Source organism: Talpa occidentalis, unplaced genomic scaffold, assembly GCF_014898055.3.
Source record: "Talpa occidentalis isolate TD23 unplaced genomic scaffold, MPIMG_talOcc4v2.1 talOcc4.8, whole genome shotgun sequence".
Taxonomy (NCBI): domain Eukaryota; kingdom Metazoa; phylum Chordata; class Mammalia; order Eulipotyphla; family Talpidae; genus Talpa; species Talpa occidentalis.
In genome coordinates, this window is record NW_023605194.1 from 4011584 (window position 1) to 4038660 (window position 27077).

Here is a 27077-nt window from a genome sequence, read left to right on the forward strand (position 1 = left end):
AGGGCTGCCCCTCCCCTCCCCCGTCCCTCCCTCCGCCCTCCTGCCCTTCTCTCCCTTTGGCGTTGGCTCAGCAAATCCGAGCGCATAACACACTGATCTCTCCTGGTGTTTGCTGGGCTAAAACGACATGAACAGTAGCAAGAATTACGGGGTGCTTATGGGAAACTGGTCTGTCAGTTATTTTTCATTGATAAATGGACTCTTGACAAGTAGGGCCTGCAGCTGGCTGCAGTTTCCAGAAACAACACGAGCTGTCTCATTCCCCTGTTCAGATTTGTTTTGGCTCCGGATCTCAGCACTTTCTTGTCCTTGAATAATGTCGTTTCTCCCCCTCCTCACAAAATGTTATTTGCTTAAAAAAACAGAAAATCCCTACAACGCACCCGGGTGATGGTGTCAAGTCCCGGAGAACAGAGTCCCGATTGGGTTCAGCAGCTCATTTGACAGTTTTCTTTTTTCCCCTCCATCAAGAGACTCTCACAAGGGAGACCTGGGCCACTTTGATCAGCCCCTGGCGTGGGTCCCTGCCGGCAGACCCCAGGAGTGGCCTCTGATGGCCACGAGGGAGGGAGGGAATGCTCTGCTCGCCGGTGACGGACGAGCACGCCCTCCCTGAGTCAGCAGCTGCTTCATTCTGTAGCAAGAGAGCCTGAGTGTAGCCACGTGCCAGCTTCAGCCAGGTCATTCTGTCTCTCTAAGCCTCAGTTTCCTTGCCTGTCACGTGCCAATGGAACCCCTAGTGCGCGTGAGTCTGGAGTGCATTTGCTCCCCTACCCCCATTTGATTCTCTGGCACCCGGCCCTCCTGCTGTGGCCGTGAAGACCAGATCTTTGTGAGCCTCTAAAAGGGGCTCTGCTGGGCCAGGTGGCCAGGGCGCTCCCCTGAGGACTTGAGTGCCTCTAGGGTCTTCCTGTAAGGCGCCCTCGCCTGCAGAGCCTGCCCTCCTTAGCCTTCCATCCAGGAGGGCCTGGCACGGATCGCATCGGGCATATTGCGAAGGAGGAGGTGGCTCAGGGAGATGATGGGGCTCACCTGGGACAGGATGGCAGCTTGTGGACATGTAGTCCAGCGCTTTCCCGGTTTTGCAGCTGGCCCAGCAGACTGGCGTCGGTCAGGTTCCTCATGGGCCGGCTCTGTGCCGAGACCACAGGGTGACTGACAGTCCCGTACCCAAGCTGCTCTGGGGCGGGCGTGGCTGTCTGTGAGCCCCTGGAGATGGCCTTGAGTGGGAGGGCAGAAGCCCAGGGGACAGGGGGAATGGGCACGTACCCTGCTGTTAGCAAGGCGCTGCTAGCAAGGACTCTCCCCGGCCTCTGCACCCTGACTTTCCTGGGGCACTGTGCCTTCTGCCCGGCAACTGTGCATCTGCGAGGCTCCCTCTGGAAAGCGGTACTGAATGTCCACCCCGGCTCCCAGACATTCTCTCCTCTACCCGCTCCCCGCCTGCAGGGGGACGCTGGTGCATGAAGCTCCAGGGGGTTGGTGTTTGGGGACCCAAGGATGAGCTGTGGAGAGAAGGGTGTGTTGCAAACCTTGCGTCTGTGACTTTGCGTTGGGCCCGTTGAACTGGGAAATTTAGGGCTTACGGGATCTTTATGCTGAAAGGTACAGGGTGTGGGAGGGTCGCAGCTGGAGTTTGCGGATGTAGCTTTGGCCCTCTGTCACCCGTCACAACTACGCGACCTTGGACCTGGGCCTCAGTTTGCTTCTCTGTAAGACAGGATCACAGTGTCCACGGGCAGGGAGGCCCTGGGGACCGGTGGGACAGGGCCTGGCACTGAGGCTCTTAAAAGGGGGACATGTCACCTGTGTCACCTGTTATTTCTGCAAATACAGTCCAAGAAGATACTTGGACCTTCGGGCCTTCTCTCGTCTGTCTGCCCTGGTGCTGCGGACCCTGTCCTAGCCCTCCGTCCACAACCTGCCAATGGGACTGTGCCAGGCCTCCTCCCTCCTTTCAGTGCCAGCCTGTTTGCTGACGCCCATCTCAGCTGCTCTTTACCCTTCATACTACCCCTGCAAGCCTGGTCTCTTGTGGGGGCTCCATGGGGATGGAGGTGCAGCTACGTGCTGGGTGCCCAATGCAGGAGCTGCACCCCCGAGGCTGGGCAAATGGCTTCCATAGTCCACCTCTTCCGGGTACCTACTGCTTGTCCAGAGGGATGGGCTCCTAGATAGCCAGTCCCCACTTGATGGGATTTTGATTTTGTGATGGAAATTCCCTTAAAAAGTGAGACGACAGGTGGTTGGGTGTCCATTTCTGCGAGGAGGTCCCTGCAGGCTTCCCCGGCAGGCTCCTCCATGGGAGGGGTGTCAGTGGGGTGTGCTGGGCACCCCCGCAAAGGCCCCGGATCTGGGACTGGGCTCCGGGAGATGTTGCTTAGCAAAGTCACTGAAATGATGCCTTTCAGGAGCTGGGACTGCAGCTCACTGGGCTTGGGCCGGGCCTGTGCCTGTCACCGTGACCCTCCCGCCTCCTTAGGAAAGAAGGAGGTGGGGGAAGGCCTGGAGCCAGTGACTAGCTGCCCTAGAACTGTTGCTCCCAGAAGGATGATGGCCATCTTGAGGCCTTGCCTCCACCACTGAGGGGCACCAGGGGTCCCTTTGACGGGCAAGTCCCCAATCACGCCATCCTCTCCTGCCTGGCGTGGCCTGGATCTGCTCCCCGGCCAGGCGTCCAGGGGCTGGCGGGCGTTTCTGGCCCGGCTCTCTGGCTAGAACTGGAGGAGTGGTCTGGGATTCTTTCCTGGAGCAGCTCCCTCCTGCTCAGAACGTGTGGCTTCTAAATTGACGTGGTGTGAAACCGTGCGGCCTGGGGTCCTTCAGACCCCACCGGGCCCCCCTGGACAGTCAGTCCTTTGACAATGTATTGATCCCCCTTCCTCACTTTGTACTTCGGAGGAACCTTGTTTTCGAAGACCAGTGGAAGGTAACTTTCCTGTGCTTGCCAGCTGGCCTGTAATTGAGCAATTTCAATAGCACCCACTGTCAAGTCTAATCGAAGTAAACAGGAAAATATGATTTACAGTCTGGACGGCAAGTGAATACCAGGGTGCAATTAATACTTCCACGGAGTGGCAGATTCTCCGACACTTCTCTACCTCGAGCAGTTTTTAATTACGGATGAGGGGCTGCCTGTTTTAGTTGTTTATTGCTGTTATCGTCTTCGTTTCTCACTCTCTGATGGTGGTCTTCAGGGTCCTTATCTCCACGTGACTTTCTTTGAAGGGCTATGCACATAGGGGTGGGGAGGTAGGTCCAGAGGAATTCATTTGTGACAAGAGACTTTGCAAACCTCTTTTCCATCGGTGTTTGCTTGGTAACTGGTGACGGTGGCTCAGGGAGGAGGCGCTGATGGGCTGGGCAGACGCCCTTTTTCGGGTGCTGTCACCGTGGGGACCTCAGGGTGCTGTGGACAGGTCCCGCCAGGGCTTGGTTCGCCCTGTCCTGGGGAGAGGCGCAAAGCTGCACTGGCCCCCAGGGTTGCAGAGCTGTCATGATTGAAATGGCGGCACTTCCAAGGATGGGAAATAGATGCCTTTAAATGGACCCTCCTGATTCTTCCCGTAGCTTCTGTTCTTAGCTGCTGGAGAACAGCAGCTGGCTTGCCGACTGGGGGTCCCTTGCTGCTAGTTGGCCGCCCAAGGACTGACTTCTTCGGTCTTGACCTTGGGGTTGGCGTATGTCTGACTCTCAGCCTACCTTGGCCATATGCTGAAGCTGTCTGTAAAGCCAGCTCAGGGTAAGATGTCACCCGCCTGAGTGCATTTTGGGGACAGCTGATCGTGAGCTATGCAGCCCCTGAGTGTGTCTTGAAGGCTCCGCCTGGCTGAGCCAGATTTTTTGCTATGTCCTCCAAGGCACTGGTTTTAGAGACACCCCAAGGCTAGCACGAGAGGGGAGTCGGGACTCTGGGAAGGTAGTTCTGGCCTTGGTGGCCCTCCCAGAATGCACCTTCTTTAGCAGGGAGTGGGGCAGCTCTCGCAGGACCCTGGTTATCCCTGGAGCTGATCTCTTTGCCTTTCTTTTGTCTTTCTAGAGAGTTGACCACCCTTGGCCATTTCCTAGGACACACCCTGGGGTGAGCGGCCAATGGGGAGCTGTTCCTGCTGACGCCGGTCACCTGGGAGGTGCCCAGGAGGTTGCTTCTGCCTAAGTCCGCCTGCTGAAGATGGCTCGTGCCCAACCTGGGGTAGAGCCCAGCACCTGAGGCCCTTACCATGGTGATGACCCTCAGTAAAAGCCTCGACAACCAGGGAGCTGACTCCGTAACATGCCAGACCTTCAGCCCTGAGCTGGTAAGGACCCAGTGGGCTCATGCTCTTGACCTCTTTGAGGCCTGACGTGCAGGCGGGGCTTTGGGCCGCACACCGGTGTAGGCAGAGCCCAGAGCCGCCCAGCGCCTGGCTGTGTGCTCGCAATGGGGACGCGCCCGGGTTGGCTCTCTCCGTGAGCAAGCGGGGAGGCCAGCACCTGGTAAATAATACCATGTGTGGTTCCTCCACCCGCTGGGCCGAGACCCACATTCCTGCTGGTTTCCACCCGGTGAGGGGAGGTGGTTTCCAGAAGGGGGTGGTACCTGGGTCAGAGCCAAGGTATGGCTGTCTCGGAAGGGTGGTGCAGAGGGAGAGCTGCTGCCTCGGGACTCGAGAGTGGGAGGTGGTGAGAAAGAAGGCGGGTCTTCTGCCACCATGGTGGGCCGTGGGCCGGCTGCCCTCCACGGCTCCTGCCAAAGCCGCCCTCTGAGCAGCCGTCTGGTGGGCCTTCATAGACCGAGAACAAAGTTGCCTCTTCGGAGCCCGAGTCCTCAGCAGCAAGCAGGGCTGCTCCCCTGCAGAGGGCGCAGGAAGTCCCCTCCCGGCAGAAACACTCCTGTGGGGCCAGCAGGGGTCCACCCCGGGGACTCTGCAGCTTCTGTGGTCAGCAGGGCCCACCGTTGAGGGTCATGGCCCCTCCTGGGAACCCCCACTCAGCACCCTTGCAGCTCCCATCTCTGATCTCACACCACTACCAGGCTGAGAGCAGGCAGGCCAGATCCCCAACCCTCCTGGGAGCTCCGAAGTGTCCACTCGCCAGGCCTGCCTGAGCACTGGGCGGCGCTGGCGGTGCTGGGCTGGAGGGCTTCCACAGGGGGTCAGGGCTTTGTCTCTGCCCTCAAGAAGCTCCCTCGGGCCATGCAGACAGAGGTGAGGATGGGAGCAGTCAGGGCAAACCGCTCGGAGCGGAGACGTGCGGTTTATGGGCTCTGCAAGTGCTGGCCTTGAAGGGCTGTGAAGCAGTCAGGTTCAGTCCTCTCAAAGTACATGCCGGGCCACTGCCACCTGGCTCGGGCCCTCACCTCTCTCTAGCCCCCTGGTACTCAGGCCTCCCTCTCCGACTCCACTCTTGGGCTTCTTGGCCCTGTCCGGGGTCTGTCTACAGCCACCTTGAAGGCAGGGACCCGGCCTCGCCCCCCATGTCCCAGCACTGCTGGGCAGGCCGAGAACAGGCACCTGGCAGTGTTTGCTGGATGTCCACTTGGTCACTGCCCTGAGTGCTCAAGCCCCACGACCTCGCTGGCCGCTGCCTCTCACTGCTTCCTTTCCCGCTTGTGCGTCACTGTGTGCGTCATCAGGTTTCCTCCCACCGTCCCAACCTCGCTGCTCGGGGCCCCCTGGGTGCTTGCCTGGATTCTGGTGGTACCCAGTGCCCAGCTTCAGGGTCCCTTAGCCTGTTCCCTCCAGCAGCCAGCGGGCATGAGTTCAGGCAGAGCTGCTCAGAACCTTCTGCTGGCTTCAGCCGCATCCCAGCAAACATCAGGCCCTAACAAGGAGGCCCAAGGCCCACACACTCTGGCCCCAGCAACCCCCTTCTCTCTGCGGCTCTCTCTGCCCCCTCTGCCTGAGCCATGAAGCCACGCCAGCCTCCGTGCTCAGGCACGCCACACGAGCCTGCCCCAGGGCCTTTGCATTGCTTGCATGGCCTGGATCACTCTTCCTGCCTGCCTTCCTTCTCTGCCCACTTGGCCTGAAATTGAATTCCACTCTGCCTGCATCCACCCCACTTTCTGTCCACTCTCGCTCTTGCTTTCTGACATTTCCCCCAATCTCTCGAGTGACTCCTGCACTGGAATGTGAGCTCCTCGAGGCAGGGGCTGTCTCTCCTGTGTGCTGCTGGTTCCCCTCCTGGGCCTGAGGGCCCAGCATGGGGTGGGGCCATGTGACCGTCTGTAGGGTGGAGGATTTCTGGGCTCCTGCTCCGCTGGTCATTGTAGCCTCCCTCTGGCTGCGTGCATGTTCACTGCTGCGGGGGCAGAGAGGCGAGTGGCTCTGTTTGCCATTGTTGAGTGTTTCCTGGTGAAATCTTGAGAACACGTTGAGCAGCTCTGACCAGAAGGGGCAACCTCCAGGGTGAGGGACTGTCCGGAGGCCCCGGGGAGGTCCCTGCCCTGCTGCAGCCGCGCCGTTGGCCTCAGCAGCCTGTTGTGTTCGGGCCCTTTCAGGGCGGGCCTGGCGGGGTTGGCCGTGGGGCTGGTTCCAGGCCCATGTGCTCCAGATCAGCTGAGCTGCTGTTCAAGAGACTGAGCCCCTGCCAGGAGGAGCGTGGCCTCCTCGCCCAGGCTGGAGAAGGAAACTCGCCCATCAGAAAGTAAGGAAAGCCAGGCCAGGGGAGCGCGTCCCTGCTTTCTTTCCTCCTGGACGCCCCTCCTCTCGTGCCTGCATCCTCCCCACTGCTTCTCATCACTGCCGCTCTAGGCCCAGAACCCCGGCTTGGGCCGCGGCCCATCTGTCTTCCTCTGCCGCCCCCTCTGTCCCCTGGCTTCTTGTGGGCAGGTTAGCTGTGGGGAGTGGCCCCTTTGGGGAGGGGGCTCCTCAGGACTCTGTCAGTTTGTTAGCATCCCATGCTGTGGCCACGTCCTAGGCTCGGCCTGGCTGTGCAGGTGGACGGGCGGGCCGTGGCAGGCCGCGCACAGAGCGGCGAGCGGTGTGCGGTACACCGGCCACCCCTGCCCCCGCCCCGAGCCTAGCCCGACCGTCTCGCCCCTGTTTTACTGGCAGGAAACTGCAGGTCAGAGAGCCTGGAGGAAGGGTCCTGGTCACGCCGCAGGCGAGGGGGCGGTCTGCTCCGGCCAAGGCCTCACGCACACACGCCGGCCTCTGAGGCTGTGCCGGCTCCACTGGGCCTGCAGAGAGACACCCAAGAAAGCCCCCGAGTAATCTCCATCTGCCGATGACGTCCGGGTCAGAATGTGAGAGAAACTGCTGTAACAGCCAGCAGGGCTGAGAGGAAGTTGATGGGGGTTTTGCTTCAGCTGCCTAACCGGGTAACAGCATCCTCATGTAAATACCATCAAGATAACACAGGAAAGATGGAAAAGCATTTCTCTTTTGTTTTCTAATCAGACTAAGAAGATCACAGAAGTGGGGGTTTAAGATTAAAAAAGGGAACATGAATCACCGCAGCCACTTGGGATTCTGGGAGCAGGCGGTGGGGGAGGGAGGCTGAGGCCGCAGGTGGAGCCCCGGGGCCTTGGAGACTGGGGGGGAGAGGTGAAGCCGCAGCCCCCTGCCCTCCTCTGTCCGACCTGTTCTCTCATTCTCCCTTTTCTAAAGGCCGAATAATGGTGGCCTTGTGGCCGCCCCGCTGCCCAGAGGCGCAGGGAGAAGAAGGCGGGCCGAGGGGCACTCAGCCCCTTGTCCTGCTGGGCCAGAGGGGTGCCTGCCCGGAGTGGGGGCGCCGGCCGGGGCGCTGGCCGCCTCGTCCCGCTGCAGGACCAGTGGACGCCTGCTTCCCCTTTCCCCACTCCCCGGCCGGTCGCCTTCCTCTGCCAAGTGGGCTCTTCCTTTTGTTCTAACATTAGCTCTGCTGCTGGCAGGCAGCCCAGACGTTTGACCCCGGGGGCCGTGTTCCCTCGGCTCCCTCCCGCACGCCCACGCTCTGGCCACCGGAGGGACCATCTTCCTTGGCCAGACAGGGCCTCCTCCCCCCGGCAAACCCTCTCTGACATCCGGGGACCAGAGGGAGCTGGGCGAGGGCGGAGTGTGGCTCCAGGCCGCCTCATAGCCCCCAGCCTCAGGGCCTTGCCCACAAGCCTGGTTTGGAACAGGTACTTCCTTCTGCGCTGGCAGACCAGGCTGCCGAGGCCAAGCCCTGCCCAGGCGAAAGAGTCAGTGGCCGTGCCGGGGCACCGAGGGTCACCCTGCCCCCGTCACCTGCAGCTGGCACTTGGGGCTCGACAGCCCCCCGGGGTCCTTGGCAGGCACAGGCTGGCCTGAGGAGTGACACTGGGAAGGGTGCAGAGCATCGGGGACGACCGTTGCTAAGCAGAGGGCACCAGGGCCCTCCCTGCCTCGGTTGACCCCCGAGCCTGGGGAGCCAGCACAGAGCCAAGGGCCAGCCCCTCTCTGCTTCTCTTGCCCTCCTGGGCCTGGCTCTCCCTTCTGCTTTCTACCGTCTGGTCTCGCCGGCTCCGTCCTGGAGGCGGGGCTGCTGGCTCCGCTTGTTCCCCTCCGCGCCTGAGCTGGTCTGTGCATGGTGTGGCTCCCCGTGACGTGGGCTGAGAGGGGGAAGCGCAGCCCTGGCTTTAGTCCACACCCTGCAGAAGAAAGTTCCGAGAAGCTTGGTTAAGGCCAGAAATGAGCTCTGCCATTTTCTGTCTGTTCCTCATTGAAGAAAGACCTGATGGCGCCTTCAGTGAAGTGGGAGCTTCTCTCCCTGGTCTCACAGATGGCCCCGGAGGCCCCAACTTGATTTCCAGCCTTTGCCTTTCCTGTGGAAGAACTAATCCCCCCATCTCCTCTGGCAGATCTTAAGGGGCCTTGCGGAGATGAGGCCCTGCCCTGGGGCAGCCTGGGAACAGAGGCTTGGTCGGGAGAAGTCCCAGGGGTGCCCCTGTCGCGTCCTGTTTCTCTGCAGCCGGCCCTGGACTGTGAAGGCTGCGAGGGCCATGAGTCCCCAGGCCCGGCCGTCCTTCTTGCAGTGGCCGTGGAGGGCCGGGAGGACAGGCGGCAGACGTGACGAGGGCTGGTGGTCTGGGAATAAAATGGCCCCAGCCAGCTCCTGCCAGGAAGTGTGCCTGGGGCCTGACAGTGGGAAGCTGCTGGGGTCCCGGCCCACCGCCAGCCCTGCCTCGCAGATGGGCTCAAGAAGCAAAATGGGGGTCTGATCCCATCTCGAAGTCTGTCACGGGACTGGGCAGGGCTCCCCTGCTGTAAGCAGTGGACACTCCAGCTCACCTACACCAGGGGTTCCCTGGGGTGATGGGACATAGCGGAAGAAGCTGGCCCAGAGAGAGTGAGGCCCCAGTAAGGGCAGGGACGTGGTAGCTCGGAGGACTCTGAAAACAGGCATCAGTGGCAGGTTGGGGGTCTCCCTGCTAGGTGAAGCACCCGGGGACCCCCAGGAGTCAGAGCCTGGAAGAGGGGTGTCCTGTGCCCACCCCGTGGAGATCTATGAAGATCTTCACATGATCTCGGCAGATGCCATGCAGAGAAGGAGCCGAGGAGTCCCTGTGCAAAACTGGGGTGCTGATGACAGAAGAGGGAGTGTACCTCCAGGCCACGCAGTTTCCCATGCCCAGTGTGGGGATCAAAGTGGGGCTTGCCTAGAATGGGGGACATGGAGAGGTGTTCCTTCAGGTCGGGAAAGCCTCAGTGTGCGCTCTCCTCAGCCTGTGGGCCTTTGGGTGCAGAGTCGGTGGCCTGGAGAGGCACCTGGGCCTGCAGGGCGTCCCCCCCACTCTCTCCTTCCATTGACTCTAGACTTGGCTTGAGGCTGGTGACCCACCCAGTGAACCCCTTTCCACTGGCCTTGCCCGCTGCCCCCCCGGCCCCCGTCACCGGGTGCAGCAGCGGGAGCAGGGCAGGCGTGGCTGACAGCGCCCGAGCAGTGGGTCGGCACAAGTCACGTGTGCCAGCTCTGTGCTGGAGTGTGTGGACGAGACGGCAGCTCCAGGGGCTGTGTTCTTAGGGGGCAGCAGAGAATAAACAGAAACCAAAGGGCTGATGGGCGAGGCGCAGACGGTGAACACGTGGCGCCACGAGGGGCAGACAGGCAATCTCGGGGGTGGGGCAGACCGGGAAGCAGACTGAGGCGGCCTCGCGGCGGGGATGAGACCCGCAGAGACCCAGAGGTGGCAGCAAGTGGGCCTCGCGACCAGCTGCCTGAGGGAGGACGGGATGGGCAACCGGAGGCTGGGAGGCTCCAGGCTCATCTCCTGGACAGGGGCTGTTGGGTCTTGATCTGCTTGCTCTGGGCAGTTGCTGGCGGTGGTGAGGGAAGGACGAGGGGCCTGCTGGGCTGTGGATGGAGAATGCAGAGGGCCCTGGCACAGGCAGCGGCCAACCAGGATGCCTGTCGGTCTTTCAGGGCAGGGTGTTGGGGGCAGTGGAAGCATCGCCTCCCGAGTGTGCGTCCTGCACCCAGGCAGTGGGTCTGCAGAACGCTGATAAATCCCCACCGAGCCAGGGCCGCGTGACGGGGTGGGGAGGGCCTGGGCAGCTCGTGTGCTTCTCTTGGTGGACGGAACCCTGCATCTCCATCTCTCCTGGGGGTCCTGGGGAGCCCCGGGTTGGTGGGAGGAAAGGTGAATGAGCAGATACCCCTGGCCACGTCCCCCATCTGTCTGTAACCCCAGGCCCTCCGCAGAGGCCCTTGCGCCCCAAGGTGCAGGTGAACCTCTACCATTCTCTCCTGCTCCCCTGCCGGTTGGGGTCTATGTGGGCTTGGTAGCTTTGCCCCCCATCTCCCAGCCTGGGGGCTGTGGTTACCCTGTGTGTGTGTGCTGGGTGCAGGGCCCCTGCATGGTTGGGAATTGCCCCCCGGGGGGCCAGCCCCTAGCCATGATAGGCCCGTCCTCTCTCTCGGGGAGGCTCCCTGGGCTGCATCATGCGGGCCAGGCTGGCTGGTGTTGGTCACCATTCCACGATGTGTGCTTGTCCTTGTGTATTGTGTGCTTGTTCCGCTGTGCTGCTGGAGTCAGCTAGAGGGAGGCAGATGCTGTGTCTCGAGCACTTTCCAGATCTTTCCCTGATGGCTGTAGATTGGGGGGTTAAGTCTCTGTGGAATCAGACTCCTGATAATGTAAGGATTGTTTTAAGTTGCGGAGGCGGGGCTGGAGAGCACAGCCTCCCCTCCTCCCTTCCTCAGCTCCTCTGATCCTTCCAGACCAGAAACCAGCAGCTCCGCACCCATGCCTGGGCCATCCCTGCTCTGGCCCCACTCTCCCCTCAGTGTGACGGCTTGTCTGTGTGTCTGTCCTCCATGAAATGGGAGCCTCTGAGTCCCCGGATGGTCAGGATGGACCCTTAGCAGGATGGATCCCCCTCCTGAAGGACACAGAGCAGACCGAGGGCAAAGTTCCCCAAATTGGGCAGCTGGGGCAGGGGTGTGAAGAGCGGGTGCCAGGCGTTCCCACCCTCTTATCTGGGTGGCCCAGGTGTTCCTGAGTAGCCCCACCCTCACCCTCCCAGCCCTCAGAGAGCCAGGGCTGGGTTCCCGCCCACTTCTTGCCTAGATGCTTTGGGTGACTGTCGCCCGGGGTGCCTCTCAGATGTGGCGTCTTCTGGCAGGCTCGCTCCTCTGGGGCCGAGAACTTCTTCACTAGCATGAGATTAACTGTTAGCACAGCCTGCGCGTAAATAATTACCAGGCCGTGTTTGTTGACTGACTGACTGGGATCTTTTGAAGTGCTTAAGGCAAACCCTTCTTCCTGCGGCCTGGACAGACAGACTCCTCCTCCCCACCAACCTCCCCTGCACCGGGAAGCCCGGACGTTCTGTGCCAGGTTACTGCGGAGCTGATGCCTGGACCTGGAGTTCCTAGAGGCTTGCTCGCCTGTTTTCTACCCTGCGGCCATAGCGTTCCTCTCTGAGGCCCGCGGGGAGATGTAGAAAGCTTGCAGTGGAAAGGGAAGCTGTTGTGGAAAGGTGGCGCCAAGGCGTTCAGAGCCAGAGCTGTGACGTGGAGCCCACACACACCTGCGTTTCTGTTTCAGTTCAGAGAGGAGGCCTCGGGCTGCGCCGGGGAGGAGAGCTGCTCCTCGTGTCCAGGGCGGGGCCTGGCGGGGCTGCCCTTCCCGGCACTTCTGCTGCCTGACACCCTCCTCGGCCTGGGCCAGCCGGCTGCTCACCCCACACCTCTCCCCTCGCCCTCCACGCCACTCTGGGGGGGATTTCTCACAGACACCCCGGGGCTCTCATGTGCTCTTGAAGCCTGTTGACTTGACGGACCCCATAACTCACTAGAGACCCGGGAGTCCCTGCCCGGCCTTGGGCAGATGTCGTCTCTGGCCACTCTCGCCCTCCCCTGACTCACGCTGGCAGCGGGCAGCCCCCCCATTCATTGTGACGGTACGAGGGGTCAGCGCGGGGTCATGTGCAAAGGTGCTTTTATGACTCGAAGAGTGAAAAGCTTTTCTGGTTGTTTGCAGCACACGCCAAAGAAGATGAGTCAAGGACCGACACTTTTCTCTTGTGGAATTATGGGTGAGTAGCCGAGGTGGCACGAGCCGGTCTTCTCTCGTCGTCCCCCGGGCCTGGTCCTGCAGGTGAGCCTTGGAAGCACTCGGTGGACACGGCCCCCGCACAAGGTCCCGGGACGCGCTGGCGTCGGCTTCTGGAGGCCGTTCCCAGCTGTAGAGGGAGCGTTGCTGTCTGAGGATTACATGATCGTGGTCATGTTGTTAATTAAGGAAATGCATCCCGGTGGAAAGTAAAAACCTGTCACGGCCCCAGTGCCCGATGTAAACTGCTGTTAATATTTTGGTGTATTTTTATGCTGTTTGCATTTTCACATCGCCAAGTCCAAATGGACATATGATGAGATACAAAAATAGAGTTTTTTGCATCTTTCACACAGCAGCAGGACTGTCCTCCCCTCCAGCTAACAGCGGCCCCTCCCGGCATTCCCACGAGCCCGTCCCGCTGCACGGTGTGGGGGCCGGCCTGCGGTTTGACTAGTTCTTGGTGGTTGGGTAGAAGAGCAGTTTCATTGGCTGTGTGGTGAGCAGTGACAGCCTGAGTCCTTCTCTGCCTTTCGGCTTATCCCTCAGGGGGGTGGGCTGGAAAGCCCAGAGGGAACTGGGAGCTCCTGCTGCTGATGCGTTCAGGGCGGTCGCGAGTCCTGTTCCTGTGCGGTCGGCCCACTGCTCTCTGTGCGGCCAGACGCCTGTGCTGGGGGCCCTGCTGGCTTCAGGTGCTCCTCTCGCTTCTCTCGTGACTCCTTCTCTCTCCAGCCCTCTGGGGCTGGCCAGCCAGAGCAGAGACCTCTGCGGAGGTGGAAGCCAGCCTTCTGAGACAGCACCCAGTGAGGCTGCGAGGCCACGTCGCCATCCCTGGCCTCTTTCTCAACCCTTTCCCTGTGTGGTTTTTGTGTGTGTGCTCTCCTTGACTCCACAGCGGCTTTGGGGGCAGGCAGGGGAAACTGAGGCCTAAGGAGGCCCCCCTGGAGGGATGGTCGTGTGTTGGGGAAGGACGGTTTTCTCCTCTCACTGCACGGCCGTGGGAGAGCCCCAGGCTTCCTCTTGAGCTGCTCCCCAGAGGAAGTAGAAGCAGAGAACTCACCTGGCCTTGGTTTACCCGTGTGACACATTTCTGAGGCCTGTCCCATGTGGGGCTTGACTGAACACCTCCTTGGTGGTTAACGGCTTTCAGCACACCCTCAGCGACCCAGGCCTGGGGCACGAGGGCCGCTCACCGCCTGCTTCCTGGGTCAGACTCATGGTTGTGTTTCAGGGGCTGCCTTCCTTCCTCAGGCCCGGGAGAAAGAGCGCTGAAGCCCGCCCGGCCCCCACACAGCTCGACTTCAGCTCTGGCCTGCCGGCTCATAAAGGGGGTGTGGAGGTGTGAGTCTCTGTGTCTGGTCACTGGGCGTTAGACTTCCTTGCCTTTTGCACCAGGTGGCTGACAAAGTGCAGGCCTTGTGGGCGGGTGGTGGGTGGTATTAGGGCTTGGTCGCTCTGAACTGCCCGGTTTTTCTAGCCTCAGTGTCCTCATCTGTGAAATGGCGGTTAGGACAGCGCCTCTGGTTGGCTTGTGGGGCGGACCGCGCCAGCTGCTGTCTGTGAGCCGGTCCTGAGCAGTAGGTGAAGAGGGCTGGGAGCACCTGGGAAGCTTGCACCCAAGCCAGTGGACCACCTTGGTTTCCTTTGGGTGGGGCTGTAGGAGGGACAGTCACCCTAATGGACTAGGGACCAAGGCAGGGCCCCAAACAGGGAACACGTGGGGAGAACAGAGTCTGTCTGAGCTGAGGAGCCCAGAGGCCTGCTTCCTATCAAAGGCCCCTCTGCAGCCCGGCCTTCCAGAAGGGCCCTTGCTGCTGCTCCAGGCTCCTGTTTGCAGAGGGTTCTGGAGGGGGCCTCTCCCAATGGTGCCCTCACTCATGGCCCAACTCCCGCTTGCTTTGCAGGCCAGGGCCAGGGCACCGCCAGGCAGAGCGGAGCAGTGGTGCTGGGATGTCTGCAGAGTCTCCTTGACTATCTCTGCTTCACTCTCTCCCGTGCTCACCTTTCTGTTGCTCAGCCAGCCCCACCTCGATTCAGGCGCACCACCGTGGCTCCCGTCACCTCATTTCAGCGGCCTGCTCCAGCGCACACTGAGCTGCTCTGTGTGGCGGGCGCGGGGAGGGAACTCAAGCAGCCCCTGCCCTCAAGGGACTTCTGTCCAGAGGAGGAGAAAGATGAGCAGCTATGAATTCCCGGGGTTTGGATGCACTTGATGCACCTCCCCTGGGCCCTCGGCTGTGGGCACATCAGTCCTCTTCCTGAGCCCCGATTCCTCAGCTCGCAGCATGCAGTTGTGTGTGGGATTCAGAAAGATCACAGCACCCAGAGGGTGCTGCCTCTCCCGCCTCATCCCTCCCGCACTTGCTGAGGCAGGAAGGTCTGCACTCCAGCCTTCCTGAGCGTGTGTACCGCTGGCTCAGCCCACGTAACCCGAGTCTAGAGGTGGCCTAGCCCTGCGCTGTGAGCTAGACGCACCTTGGGTGGGAGCTGTATCTTGGGTGAGCCTGCTCTTCGACAGCGGGGGAGAGAACAGCCCGTGGGTCCAGCCGGACCTTTCAAGAGGGTCGTGGGCCCTCTAGGGCTGGACAGTGCTCAGCAAAGATAAAACATCATACATGTAATAGCCAGAAGCCCTGCCTGTTTCCTGGAGATGAAGGACGCACTTTCTGGCCTTAATCAGCGGGACCGTCCTATGAACTGGGGACAGCAGGCCCATGACTAGGGGTGTTTCCGCGCATGCCAAGGCACTAGCTGGAAGCGAGTCTGAGTTCGAGTTTCATTAATATTCTTCAGAAAGTCCAGGCAAGCGCATTAGGTTGGGGAGGGCAGGGTCTCTCTGCTTCCCCTTAAAGAACCATCCTTTCTCCGTAGCTGGTCCTTCTCTGCCCCCTTGGGGGAGATGCCTGCTCTGTCAGTCCAGGGAGCGCACAATGTGAGTGAGCACAGGCCCCCCAGTGTGGTCTCCCCTGCTCCCCAAGTTTAGAAACTTGATACAGAGAAGTGGCTTTGTACTTCCCCAGAGTGGGGAAGAACACAGCGGCCTGAGGTGTGGATGCGAGCGACAGGGCGGCTGGAGCCAAGCCGCTGTCCAGGCTGCGGGCTCGCCCCGGGAGCCAGCCAGCAATCGCCGGGGGCTCCTCCTCCCCACGGCGACATTTTGCCTCTCGGCTTCCCTCTGTCCTCCCAGGCTGTCCATCCCCAGCGCACCTGTGCTGGCCCAGAATTTCCTCTGCAAGCAGCTCTCCGGGTCAGAGCCATGTACACCACCGGCTTGTGTTCTTGACCCTGGAAACCCGGGACAGGTGGCAGTGTCGTGGGTGTGGCTCGGGCCTTGGGCAGCTGGACCAGCTGGGCAGCTGGGCCTGCCTCCAGCGGCGATCTCTGGTGGGCACAGAGGGGCTGCAGCGGCTGGAGGATGGTGCTGTGTTGGGAGAGGCAGGTTGGCCGAGCCCTGCTCTCTGCAGCCCTCCCTTGTTTGCTGTGGGTGACCCTTGTTCACACTGACCCCAAGTACGAGTTCAGTCCTCTTTAGTGAAACAGGGCAAATGGGGTGAAACAGGCCCCCTTCAACACCCCTGGCTAGCCGTGTCCCCTAAATGAGCTCTGTCTCACAGGACAGTGGCCGCCACACACGCCTTTCTCACCACTGAGGCAAGACCTGGAAATGAAACGATACGTGAGAAAGTGAATGTTAACACGAGTTATTTCCAAAAGGCCTCCAGGAAAAGTCTTGTAAATACAAGTCAATGGACAGCAAACAAAACAATTCACACGCTTAAAAAAAAAAAAAAAGAAAAGAAATTGGATGGAAACCCATAATTACTTTAGGAGTTATGGTAATAAATTATTTATTAATGTAAATTATTTCACAGGCCAAGAACATAGAGGAAACCCGAGCGGGCGGATCATACATTATGTATAAAAAAGAATTGTAAAAATATTACAGTGGCCTCCTTGTGCTGCTCCTGCGCGGGTTTGTCAGCGTTTTAATTATAAGCCTTTAGTCCCGTGTTTAATTACTTGGCTGTTAAAGTCTACCCTGGACATAAAAGGCTTGCTCCCAGGGGCACTCGGTGTTAAGCTCTACAGGGTAGACCAGTTGACTGTGGAGCCTGCAGGACTGAAGGTTTCACCGTGAGAGTTGGACGTTTCGGGTCTGTGTGCTCCGCCACTGTTGCCACTGAAGGTGGGCCGTGATCCCCTTCTAGAAAAGCTGGCGTTGAGGGTGAGCATTTTAGGTTCCTTAGCACACACAAGCCATTGTCTGAAATAGAGATGATCAATAGCCATGACGAAAGGCCCAGTTTCTGGCCTTTGCCACTTTCGGTCCTTGGAGGTGGCCATTTTGAATATGGTCCTTAGGGCCTCCTGTCAGAGACCGAGGATCAGCCGGGACAGGCCAGTGTGAGGCTTGTGACGGTGTGTATCTGTGTGAGTTTATAAAATTTACTTACATTTTTATTTCTGCATTATTTGTTATGTTCATAAGTGTGAGTTTTAATCTCTAAAACAGTTTCAGCTTTGTCCGGAGAGCTTTAAAATTTTCCTTAGACCATTTATTGCTTTTGGTGTTTCTGAAAGGAAAGAGGTGCAAAGTGTAGGTGCTGCAGGGTAGCTGTTTAAGGTGACAGGTGACAGTGAGCTTTGGGCCGCCCTCTGGGCCAGCTGGCCTGACCAGGGAGGGGCCAGGGTGCCAGGGGACGGCCTGGCAGCTGCCACGATGACTTGGGCACCACCGCCATCGTGTCTGGCCAGGCGGCCTTCCACTGCAGAGATGGTCAGGCTGGCTACCGGGGCCTGGCCTTAGGGTGGGCGGGTCTGCACTGGCTCTGCATGTCTGCAGTGAGGACAACCCTGTCCTGGAGCTCCGTGTCCCCACCAGTGACTCGGGAGTGTGATGCCCCCCGAGATCAGTGCTGTGCTCGGGACACATGTGTGTCCTTTCCCAGCTCCTGCAGGTCCCCCGCTCAGGGCCGGGCAGTTCACCACTCTCGTTTATGGACAGTTTCCTCAGGAGCTCTCCCGGCCTCCTCCTGTCTCATCTGCGTCATGGCGACCGACTCTGCCATGTCTGTGGGTTGAGAGACGGCCAGCAGCTGCCCGATTCCCATGGCTGTGCTTGCCCACAACCGGGACAGGAATGCCAGGAGAGGGAGGAAACCAGCCCTCTGTCCCCACAGAGTTTCTGTTGCCGTTACCAATGGTCCCCAGTTTCCGAATGCCCTGGAGGCCATAGGAGGTGTGTTCAGAGCGGAAGGGCCTGCCCCAGGGCGCCAGTCCTCCTGCCTTGCGGCGCTGAGACCCGCTCTCCCACTGCCAGTCTGGTTGCTTTTGACACCTCTGTGCCATCTGGCTGGGGACCCCACCTGGCCTCTTTTTGTGAAAGCAAAGACCTCTCAGGAACCACGGCAGCTGCTGGGGCCACTCCATTCAGATGGTGAGGGCCGGGCCTGTCAACCGTGCTGAACCCACCGGCCTCCAGGGCTTCTCCCAGGCCCCGCTCCCTGGCAGCTGCCTCCCTCCATGTGTCACCTCTAGCCGCCCTGACCCCCGATCCTCTAGCGCAACGGAGGAAGCTGGCGTCTGGGGCCCAGGGTGCAGCTGGCATTTTGTGACTTGTCCCAGCCAGAGGCTGAGGTTGCACAGGCAGAACTAAGAGCCTTTCTCTCCATTTGAGTCTCGTCCTGGTAACTCAGGGCAGAGGCGCCATTGCGGGCTGGCTCCTGTCATCACCCTGAACACACCCCTCCGGGACAGGCTTGTAAAGCTGCTCTCACAGAGGCCCTTCACTTCTCATGAGTTTCCCATTGACCCCCAAATCAAGCACAGCCCCTAGCAGCCCCGAGGCCAGGTTAGCGTGACTCAGCCCTCAGGGACTCACCACCACACAAGTAGACACGTGTGAAATTCAAGAATGAGTCAGCAGGTCTTGATCTGGCCAGAGGCCTGCTGCGCTGGGCCTGGGAGGCTGCAAAAATCTTGAATTTGGTGTCTGTGCTTCAGATGCTTTAACCTTTCTGGAAACCACATTCTGCTGTGGTTACACCATAAGACAACCTCTGATACAGCCTCGCAGCATCCCGGCTGTAAATCTCCTGTCTCTTGAACATAGGAAGGCTTGTAGTCCACTAAGAATCTGGGCCCCTGGGAACTTCCCTTTAAGTTTAAGGGCAGAAATGGAAACAAGAACCTTTGAGGTCAAAGACTGTTTGTGTTCTGCTGAGTATTTTCTTTCTTTGAGCTCTATATCTGAGCCCCTTGCAGCCAGGCCGTCCCAGGACCGAAACCTTGTGAACCTGAGTGGGGATCTGGGTTCTCATCCCCTCCCATGTGGGGATGTCAGCTGCTCCTGCACTTCCAGGCAGTGGTAGCCTCTCCAGTTGCTTCCAGCACAGTCTGGGCCTCAACTTTGAAGGACACCATGGAGGCCGCCTGGCGGGCCCACATGGGAAGAACTGGATGGTTGGTGTTCCCGTGTGCTCTGCCCTCCTCTGTGGGCCAGGCCCGGAGCGTTTATGCTGCACACTCTCTCAAATCTGTGGAGGGATGCTCTGCAGGCAGATGGGGAGATTCGGGTGCTCCTGGAGACTGTGGGGACGGCAGAGAACCTAAGGGGAGGTATTGGTCCCCAAATAGTGCCCGTGTCTGCCAGTGGCCAGGGGTCTGGACACCAGCACCTGCCCTGCCCTGAGCCGGCCCAGGCCTCAGTGTGTCTGGGGAGCAGGGCAGGGTGCTTCAGTCCCTTCCTCTTTTTGGGTCGTTGTGTCCAGGCTCCTGTTAAGAATGTGCAGCCCAGGGAGGAAGTGCTGTGGTGAGAGGCCCTGGGTGCTTGCAGGGCAGAGCTGTCCTTTTCCAGAGCTCCACTTTCTGTTATCAGCCCTGAACAAAGCAGACACCAGAACAGCTTTCAGTGATGCTCGGAATCCAAATGGTGGAGTCTGATGAACGGGATTCTGACAGGCCTGCCAGACCCAGGCCCTGGTGTGGCCTGCCCCCGGAGCAGTGGTTCTCGACGCCGGCACATTGCAGTCACTGGGGTAATCAATGAGTGAAAATGCAGATTTTTTTTCCTTGAGAGATTCTGCTTACTAATTCAGGCACTGGGCCTGGGGGTCTGCATTTTAACAGCCTAGAGGTTGGTCCTATGGGTGGTCCTGAAACCCTACTTTGAGAAGGTCCCAGTGTAACCCCATGGATCCCGCTCCTGCTAGCCCCCACAGAGGTGGGCACCCAGCTGCACCCCGAGTCTCCAGGACTGCCATCGGAGTGGTACCACCCCACACAGGACCGTGGGGACCACTGCTGGTTCTCATGGTGACCCTGGAGGTGGCTGCGGTCCATCACCTTCTGACACAGATGAGGGGTAGGGAGTGGAAGTTTGAACCCGGGTCCACACCCTTCCCGCCACTCCAAGTGACCCCTACTCAGTGGACTCCCTACGTCTCTGGCCATTGTCACTTTTGAAAGACTTGTGGTTGTTTGTGCAGAAGTGATATTGGGGGGCAGGGCGTCTGGTATCCTCTCCTCAGACCCCACGAGGCCTTTGTACAGCCAAACGCAGGCCTGACGCTTGGGGCTGTTTGCCATTAAAAATTAGCTTCTATTCCTGTTTCTTTTGTCTGGTGACCTGACCCAACAAATCGCTTTCTGTTCCCTGAGTGAAGAGGGAAAACACAAGAGCTAAACATAGCCTTGATTGTTTTTACTTTTCTTATATTGTACTTCTGGAAGCGATAAAGATAGAAACAATTAAAACATTATCTGCCCTGCAGACAAGACGGGCCGCCACCTGGCCGGTGTTGACGCACAGGCGCAGCGCCGGACCCCAGGATTGGGTTTCCAAGGATCTTCTTGGACAGGACTGCGCCGGCCAGACTCCCAGCTGCTCTGCACGCCTCGAGGGCCCAGGGCGGGAGTTGAGGCCTTGGCTTTTGCAGCTTTTATTTGCACTCAGCCATCTCCTCCCAATCCTGCCACTGGCTGAGGCCTGCTGTGTGCCAGGCTGTGTGCTGGGCGCTGGGGAGCCAGGCTGGGCCCTGCTAGTGGCTGAGTGGAAGTGGACTTGTGGGCTGATAAATCCAGGTTCAGGCAACATGGGCGCCTTATGGTTATCAGTTGAGGCAAAGGACTGTGAGTGCCCGGCCGTGTGTGCAGTGGGGCTATGGAGTTGGTTGTTACATGGTGGAGAAGGGTTAAGGCAGGACGAGATTCCAGGCCTTTGCAAAGGCGGTAAAGAGTAGAAGAGCTAAGGTTTTGGGGGAAGCGGGAGATTCAACGTAGTCTTTATGGACTTGCATTTAATCAGTGGACCAAGTTGCGCACCTACTCTTTTAATCCTGTCTACAGCAAAGAAATCCTCTATGCTAGGTCATGGAGACGGACACTTCAGACAAAGAGTTAACGGAGGCAAGCAGGGAGACGTTGGGATTTGTCATCCAGCCCCCATCTCAATGGGGATTTGACAGGCAGCCTGACACAGGTCAGATGCCCACCCCCTGAGCATAGGTGTTGCCCAGGCTCCTGCCTCCATCCACTCACTCGACTTTATTTCAGAAGGACTTGCCGGCACGTGAGTCACTCTCCATGCTCGGTGCACAGAGCCAGGGGAAGTGTGCTTTGTGACCAGTTCCAGGGACTTTCAAGAATGATTTTGACTCAACCCAATTCTTGTCTGACTTCTGGTGTCTTTGGGCGCTGGGTGGGCCTGAGTGTAGGGTCGCTGGGGAGGTGTGAGTAGGTGGTGCCTGGAGGCCAGGCCCAGGCGTCTGTATTCTTCCTGGGAGGCCGGAGGTAACTGCCAGAGGGGACGGCCCTCGACAGGCATGGGCCTCAGGGAGCTTTCTCTGGAGGCGTGAGTGAGGGTGCGGGAGGAGCAGAGAGGCCAGAGGGTCCACTCAGGAGCACTGAGATCATGAGGTGGCCTCGGGAGAGGGGTGGGCTGTCAGCCCAGAAGCCAAATGTTCGTGCTTCACCCATTCCCAATTCCCCTTTTTTCTCATGACGTCCCTGGAGATGGGGAAAATTCCAGGGCAGTGAAATAAAAATGGAACGGAAAGCGGTGTCTTCTGAGGGTGACATCACTCTCTTTCAATTTCACGGCTTCCCAATCCTGGGGAGATACTGTAACTGTTTCTGGCTCCTGGAGTGGTGCCACCGTGGCGCCATATTGGGGCCCTCTGCTCCGAGGCCGGGTTCTCGCCATCTTATGCCTTGGTGCCTTCTCCCAAAAGACAGATGCTGGCCAGCCTTGTCTGATGGGCATTTCCTGAAAGACCTAACGAGCAAACACCGAGGAAGCTGGGGCTCAAGGCCCTGGCCCTGACCCTGCCCTGGCAGTCATGGCCCCCACGTGTGGGGAAATACATTTGTCCTTATAGACAATGTAGAAACTAGAAAAACAAAACGGAGAAAATATAAATTAACCCGCTCTCTGCCTGTGGATCTGGAATAGTTCCGTTTGTCTCCTTTTTTATCCTCAGCGTGATGCACCCACAGTACTAATAGGGGTTGCGTGTCTGTCGTTTTGGCTCCTGTTTATTCACGACATTAATTACATCATTAACATTCCCCACACCACGGATATTCTTTGAAGCTTTGCTTTTTTCCACGCTCCACGTTATTCCTGGATCATTTATATAGTATTTAGTTCTGTTTACCATTTCGCTATCACTCACGTCGTTTGAAGCGCGTGGCCACACGTCAGTCTCCACTCCCTCTGAGGGTGACCTTCCTCTAAGTCAGATGACAGAGGCGTGGGGACTCAGCCGCTGGTAGTTTATATTTCATTTTCATTTCATTATTCATTTACTGAGCTTGCAACTGCTGACAACTGTCAAATCGAAGCTGTTCTAGAAGAACGGTGAACACTCGGGGGAGTGATTTCCATGGGTGGTGAAGATGTATTTTGAACACTATAAATGCCACTTGTAAAAAGGGTAATTCTTGGTAATAATTTATTAAATTTAATGAAAGGACTGTTCGTGGGCCCGGCTGTGCGCCAGGACCCAGGAAGAGGGTTCCCGGCTGTCCCCAGCGCACCTTCCTTCCCTGCACAGGAAGGTCCTCTTTGGGCTCCAGCTTCTGAGTCCCCATGGGAGCAGCCAGGCTCGTGCTCCGTGTCCCTGACCCAGGCTCCCACCCGGGGCTCTGTTCTGTGAAGAAGGGGCCCCACAGTGGCCCTGGCTTGGCTTAGCCTTGGGCTCAAGAAGCTCCCTTGGGCCTCTGCGGCCAGTCCCTTTGAACCTGCCAGTAGCTGCACTTGTGCCAGCCAGCACGGTCAGGCTCGTGGCCTGGGGGTGGGTGCTACCCTGGGTGCCTAGAGCCCCAGGTTCCTGCACATGAGGCTTGCGGCTGACTCGGACTCCTGAAGGCAGCGAGCATCAGTCCCTCTGCCCTGCAGTGCGGTGAGAAGGGCCCAGGCTTTGGTCGGGCCAGCCCAGGTTTGTACCTGTCGTTGGTCAGCTCTGTGGTCCTGAGCCAGTCACCCTCCGCCGTCTCCCTGCCTGGGCGCCCTCCCCACCAGGCGCCATGTGGGCTGCAGTCACGGTGCTGTGAGCATGGGTGTTGTTAAAAGTCTAGAGAATAACGTCTGTCCTTCTAACTGACCCAAACCACAGCTTTCTCTGTAGTCACGCTCATAAATAGAAGATTAGAAAACACAGAAATCTGCCAACCTGTTGATCCCTGGAAGACAATATATTTCTTAACTTTGTTTTTATGTTGTCAACCAGAATCAAGATCTATGTCAGATTTATCTGGGCTCGTCTGAGATTCCCAGCACAGCCCCTGTTACCAGCAAGGTTTTTCCAGGTGGAATTCAGATGAGTTAACCTGGCAGCACCCCAGACCCCTCGCTCTTGACCATCTGAGGGAGCAGCAGGCTCCTCCTTGGTGGTGGTCTTCTGCCAGGACTCGGTCAGTCCTGGCCAGGTGCAGGAGTGCACTGAGATGGGGGCAGCGCCATGGGCCGCCTGCTACTGCCTCTAAAATGAGGAGGCATTTCGGTGAAGAAAACTGCTGTGGGTTTTCCTGGGAGGCAGTATGGTGTGTGGGAAGGCATGCCCAGGGGTCCCGGGACCACTGGGTGGCTGGGCTTCACCTGCTGCCGGCACCACTCCCAGCACTGCCACCCGCTCTGGGCCTCAGTCTCATCGTAAAGTGAGGTTGGACTGGATGCATTTGAAGGGCCTTTCTGGCCCTTCATCCTGTTTAAAATGGACTCTGGGTGAGGAGCTTGAGGGCTGGCCTGAAGCTCTTTTCAAATCCTGTTTTCTCTTTGTCATTTATGAACCAGAAAATGACAGATGGCGAGACCTGGACAGGAAGTGCCCCCTTCAGATCGACCAGACGAGCGCCAGCATCTGGGAGTGCCTGCCCGAGAAGTGCCAGGACGGCGCCCTGTGGCCCCGGGAGGCCGCCACTGCCTGCGCGGTGACCAGCCTAATCAAGGACCTCAGCCTCAGCGACCACAACGGGAACCCCTCAGCGCCCCCCAGCAAGCGCCAGTGCCGCTCGCTGTCCTTCTCTGATGAGATGTCCAGCTGCCGGACATTATGGAGACCCCTGGGGTCCAAAGTCTGGACTCCTGTGGAAAAGAGGCGCTGCTACAGCGGGGGCAGTGTCCAGCGCTACTCCAACGGCTTCAGCACCATGCAGAGAAGCTCCAGCTTCAGCCTCCCCTCCCGGGCCAACGCGCTCTCCTCGCCCGACGACCAGGCAGGGTTTCACCACCGATTTGGAGGCCAGTCCTGCCATGGGGCGCCCAGCTCTGCCGCCTGTGGACAGACGGGCGACATCTGGAGCCCCGACCCGGCCCCCATGGGCGGGGGCCGGCTTGACATGCAGCGGTCCCTGTCTTGCTCGCACGAGCAGTTTTCCTTTGCGGAGTACTGTCCACCTTCGGCCAGCAGCACCCCTGCCTCCACGCCAGAGCTGGCGCGGCGCTCCAGCGGGCTCTCCCGCAGCCGCTCCCAGCCGTGCGTCCTCAACGACAAGAAGGTGGGCGTTAAACGGCGGCGCCCGGAAGAGGTGCAGGAGCAGAGGCCCTCGCTGGACCTGGCCAAGATGGCTCAGGTAAGGGCCGCGGCGTACGGCTGCTCCTGCCAGCCCCTGCTGGTCTCGCCTGTCCCGGGCGGTTTCAGAAAGGCCCAGACGGGGTTGATTCCCTGGTTTTAAAAATCCTATTCAGAGGGATTATTTCAAAGTTGTAAGAAAGTACCCTCTGCATTGGAAATCAGAAATGCGCTTTCTGCGGAAGCTGGTGCTGCTGGTCCAGAGCAGGCAGGTGGTGAGGGCGGGTGGCCCTGACCTCTGGGACCCCAGCACCTCGCCAGCAGCCTCTGGCCCAGCCTCATCGCTGGGGCCTGCACGAGAGCTGTTCGCGCGGCCCAGTGTTTACTGTCACTGGGGTGATGCCAGCCCCAAGCTCGGGGCCGTGGGTAGTGGTTTCCGGGGCGAGAGAGGGAGGACGCCCCTTTGCTCTGAGTAAGCTGTGGAAATGCAAAGCCACCAAGATGCGCTCTCGGCCTCCGGACTGCCTGCCTCTGATTGTCCTCGCTGTGTGCCATTGACCACGGGCCCCTGCCGCTCGCACTTTGGCCTCCTTGTCTTAGAGCCCTGCCTTGTGCTAATGCTGACCCCAGGGACTGATTCCAATGGGGTGAGCGTGGAATTAGTACACTGTCGAGCTGAGCCCGGCCTGTGTGCGGCCCTTCCTGGGGAGGCCCAGGGAGTCAGGGGGCTCTTGTGACCCATGCACCCGAGGGCGGGGGCATGGGGGGAGAACAGCACCTTGGTCCCTGTGTACAAGAGCCCTCAGGAGCTCCGTGCATCTTGAGTCAGCTTCGGTGTTGCTGGGTTTCCAGGGATGGGCACCATTTGGTGGTGAGGGGTCGGCCTTGATCACACAGCTCATGAGCATGCCAGGCAGGCAGGCTCCTGTCCACTCTGCTCCTGGCCCCACGTCTTCTCCCGCTTTCCCTCGTTGCCCAGTGTGGCTGGTCCAGCTGGGCTGCCTTGCATTTTAGAGTGACAGTGATTTCTGTTTTTAGAGCTTCTTTCTCTCTCCATTAGCTCTCCTTCCCAGTCTAGGGTTCCCCTCCCCACACCCCCCCCCACACTGCGACAAAAGAAGAGGTGTGGGTAGCTCAGTTTAGAGCACACACCCGGGCCCAGAACAGAGGCTGTCTGTCCACCTCCGCTCAAGAGCTGTGCCCTGGCGGCGCAGCGGGGGAGCACAACTGTGCCCCCGCACCCTCACATCCACGCAGCCCCCACCCGCCCACCCCTCACCCCCACCCACCCCTCACCCCCGCCCCCAGCTGCTCCAGCAGCCCCTGGCTTCCTCCTGAGCCTCACCAGCCAGACACCGAACACTTCATTTACATTGGACACGCACGTGGAATTTTCCTTCTCCGGAGAAATCTAAATAGGTAATAAGGCTGGACAGGAGACAGATTTGGGTGACTTCTGAAGGAACCCCAATCCCTGAATTCTGGATGCGATAAATGACTTCAGTTAAAATTTTAATGCTGAGCTTATTTTATTAGCTAATAAGCTAGATAGGTAATAAAAACAACTTACACGTGTTATTATATTTTACTAGCCGCAAGTTGGAATAACATCGCTGGCATCACTGGAGACGTTTCCCGTTCTCACTTGGGTAGAAACCATTTAAAAATATATTGCTGGGCGGGGGGGTGCCCAGATGTATGGATTGCTTCATCGGCTCCAGGCAGGCCTCCAAGAGCCCGAGGAGCCGCCCTGAATCTGCCTGCCTTTCCCTGGCCAGGCCGGGATGGGGGCAGAGTTGGGGAGAGCAGAGATGGGGCCCCGGGAGGCACTTTGCCAAGGGGCCTCGAGCCCCCGGGGTGGGCCCTGGGCCACCTGCCCAGCCCCCTCTGAGCCTACTCTGGCTCGCCCCTCAACACTGCCCGCCCCATGATTTATGGCCTCAGTAGCTGGACCTTGACAGCCAGGCCCAAGGCAGCCCACGTGCGCTTGAGAAAAGCCCCTAACCCAGCCCGGGACCCCGCGCCTGAGGATCCAGGGGCCTGGCGTGTCCCTGGTAGCCAGGGCCGTGGGGTCACTGTCCATGGCCCTTGTCCTGCGCAGCAGCTCGGCTGTGTCTGCGATGTCCAGGAGTGAGAGGGTTCCACACCTCGAAGGTGGGGTGCTGAGGCATGGCACCCTTTCTGCCGTGGTTCCTCAGGCTGAGAGGGTGTGGACGCCTGCCCCTGGCCTTTTCGTCTTGGTTTCCACACGCGTGTCGCTGGGGAGGCATTGGTGCTCTGGCGAGGGGGTGGCCGGGAGCTTCGTCATCTCATGCCTGTTGCCCAGGGAACCAGGATGGACACACCCAGCGGTCTGCCAACCCCCCCCCCCCCAGATGCCCTGCCCTTCCCAGCTGCATCTCCAGGCCCAGTCACCTGCCTGCCGACCATGGTGGCCGTGCTGCTAGGGTGCAGCGGGTGCCCTGCTCATGGATGGGAACCCCAAGTGAGGCTTCAGGGATTTGGCCAGGGGGTCCTGAGTGAGAGCCGGGAGGCCTGTGCCTCTAGGCCCTGTGCCCTGCCCTAGAAAGGCCCCTCCCTGTCAG

At 59.3% G+C, this 27077-nt stretch overlaps 1 protein-coding gene across 2 annotated transcripts in view; it reads left to right on the forward strand.

Moving 5' to 3' along the window:
- FAM53B (family with sequence similarity 53 member B) overlaps positions 1–27077 on the forward strand; it is a 98844-nt gene that overhangs the window by 35971 nt on the left and 35796 nt on the right. For both annotated transcript variants that reach the window (XM_054690501.1, XM_037496962.2), the window contains exons 2-4: positions 4040–4298; positions 12410–12464; positions 23775–24553. In XM_054690501.1, coding sequence (XP_054546476.1) covers positions 4221–4298; positions 12410–12464; positions 23775–24553 — 912 coding nt within the window. In that variant the 5' untranslated portion in view covers positions 4040–4220. The remainder of the gene's footprint in view (positions 1–4039; positions 4299–12409; positions 12465–23774; positions 24554–27077) is intronic.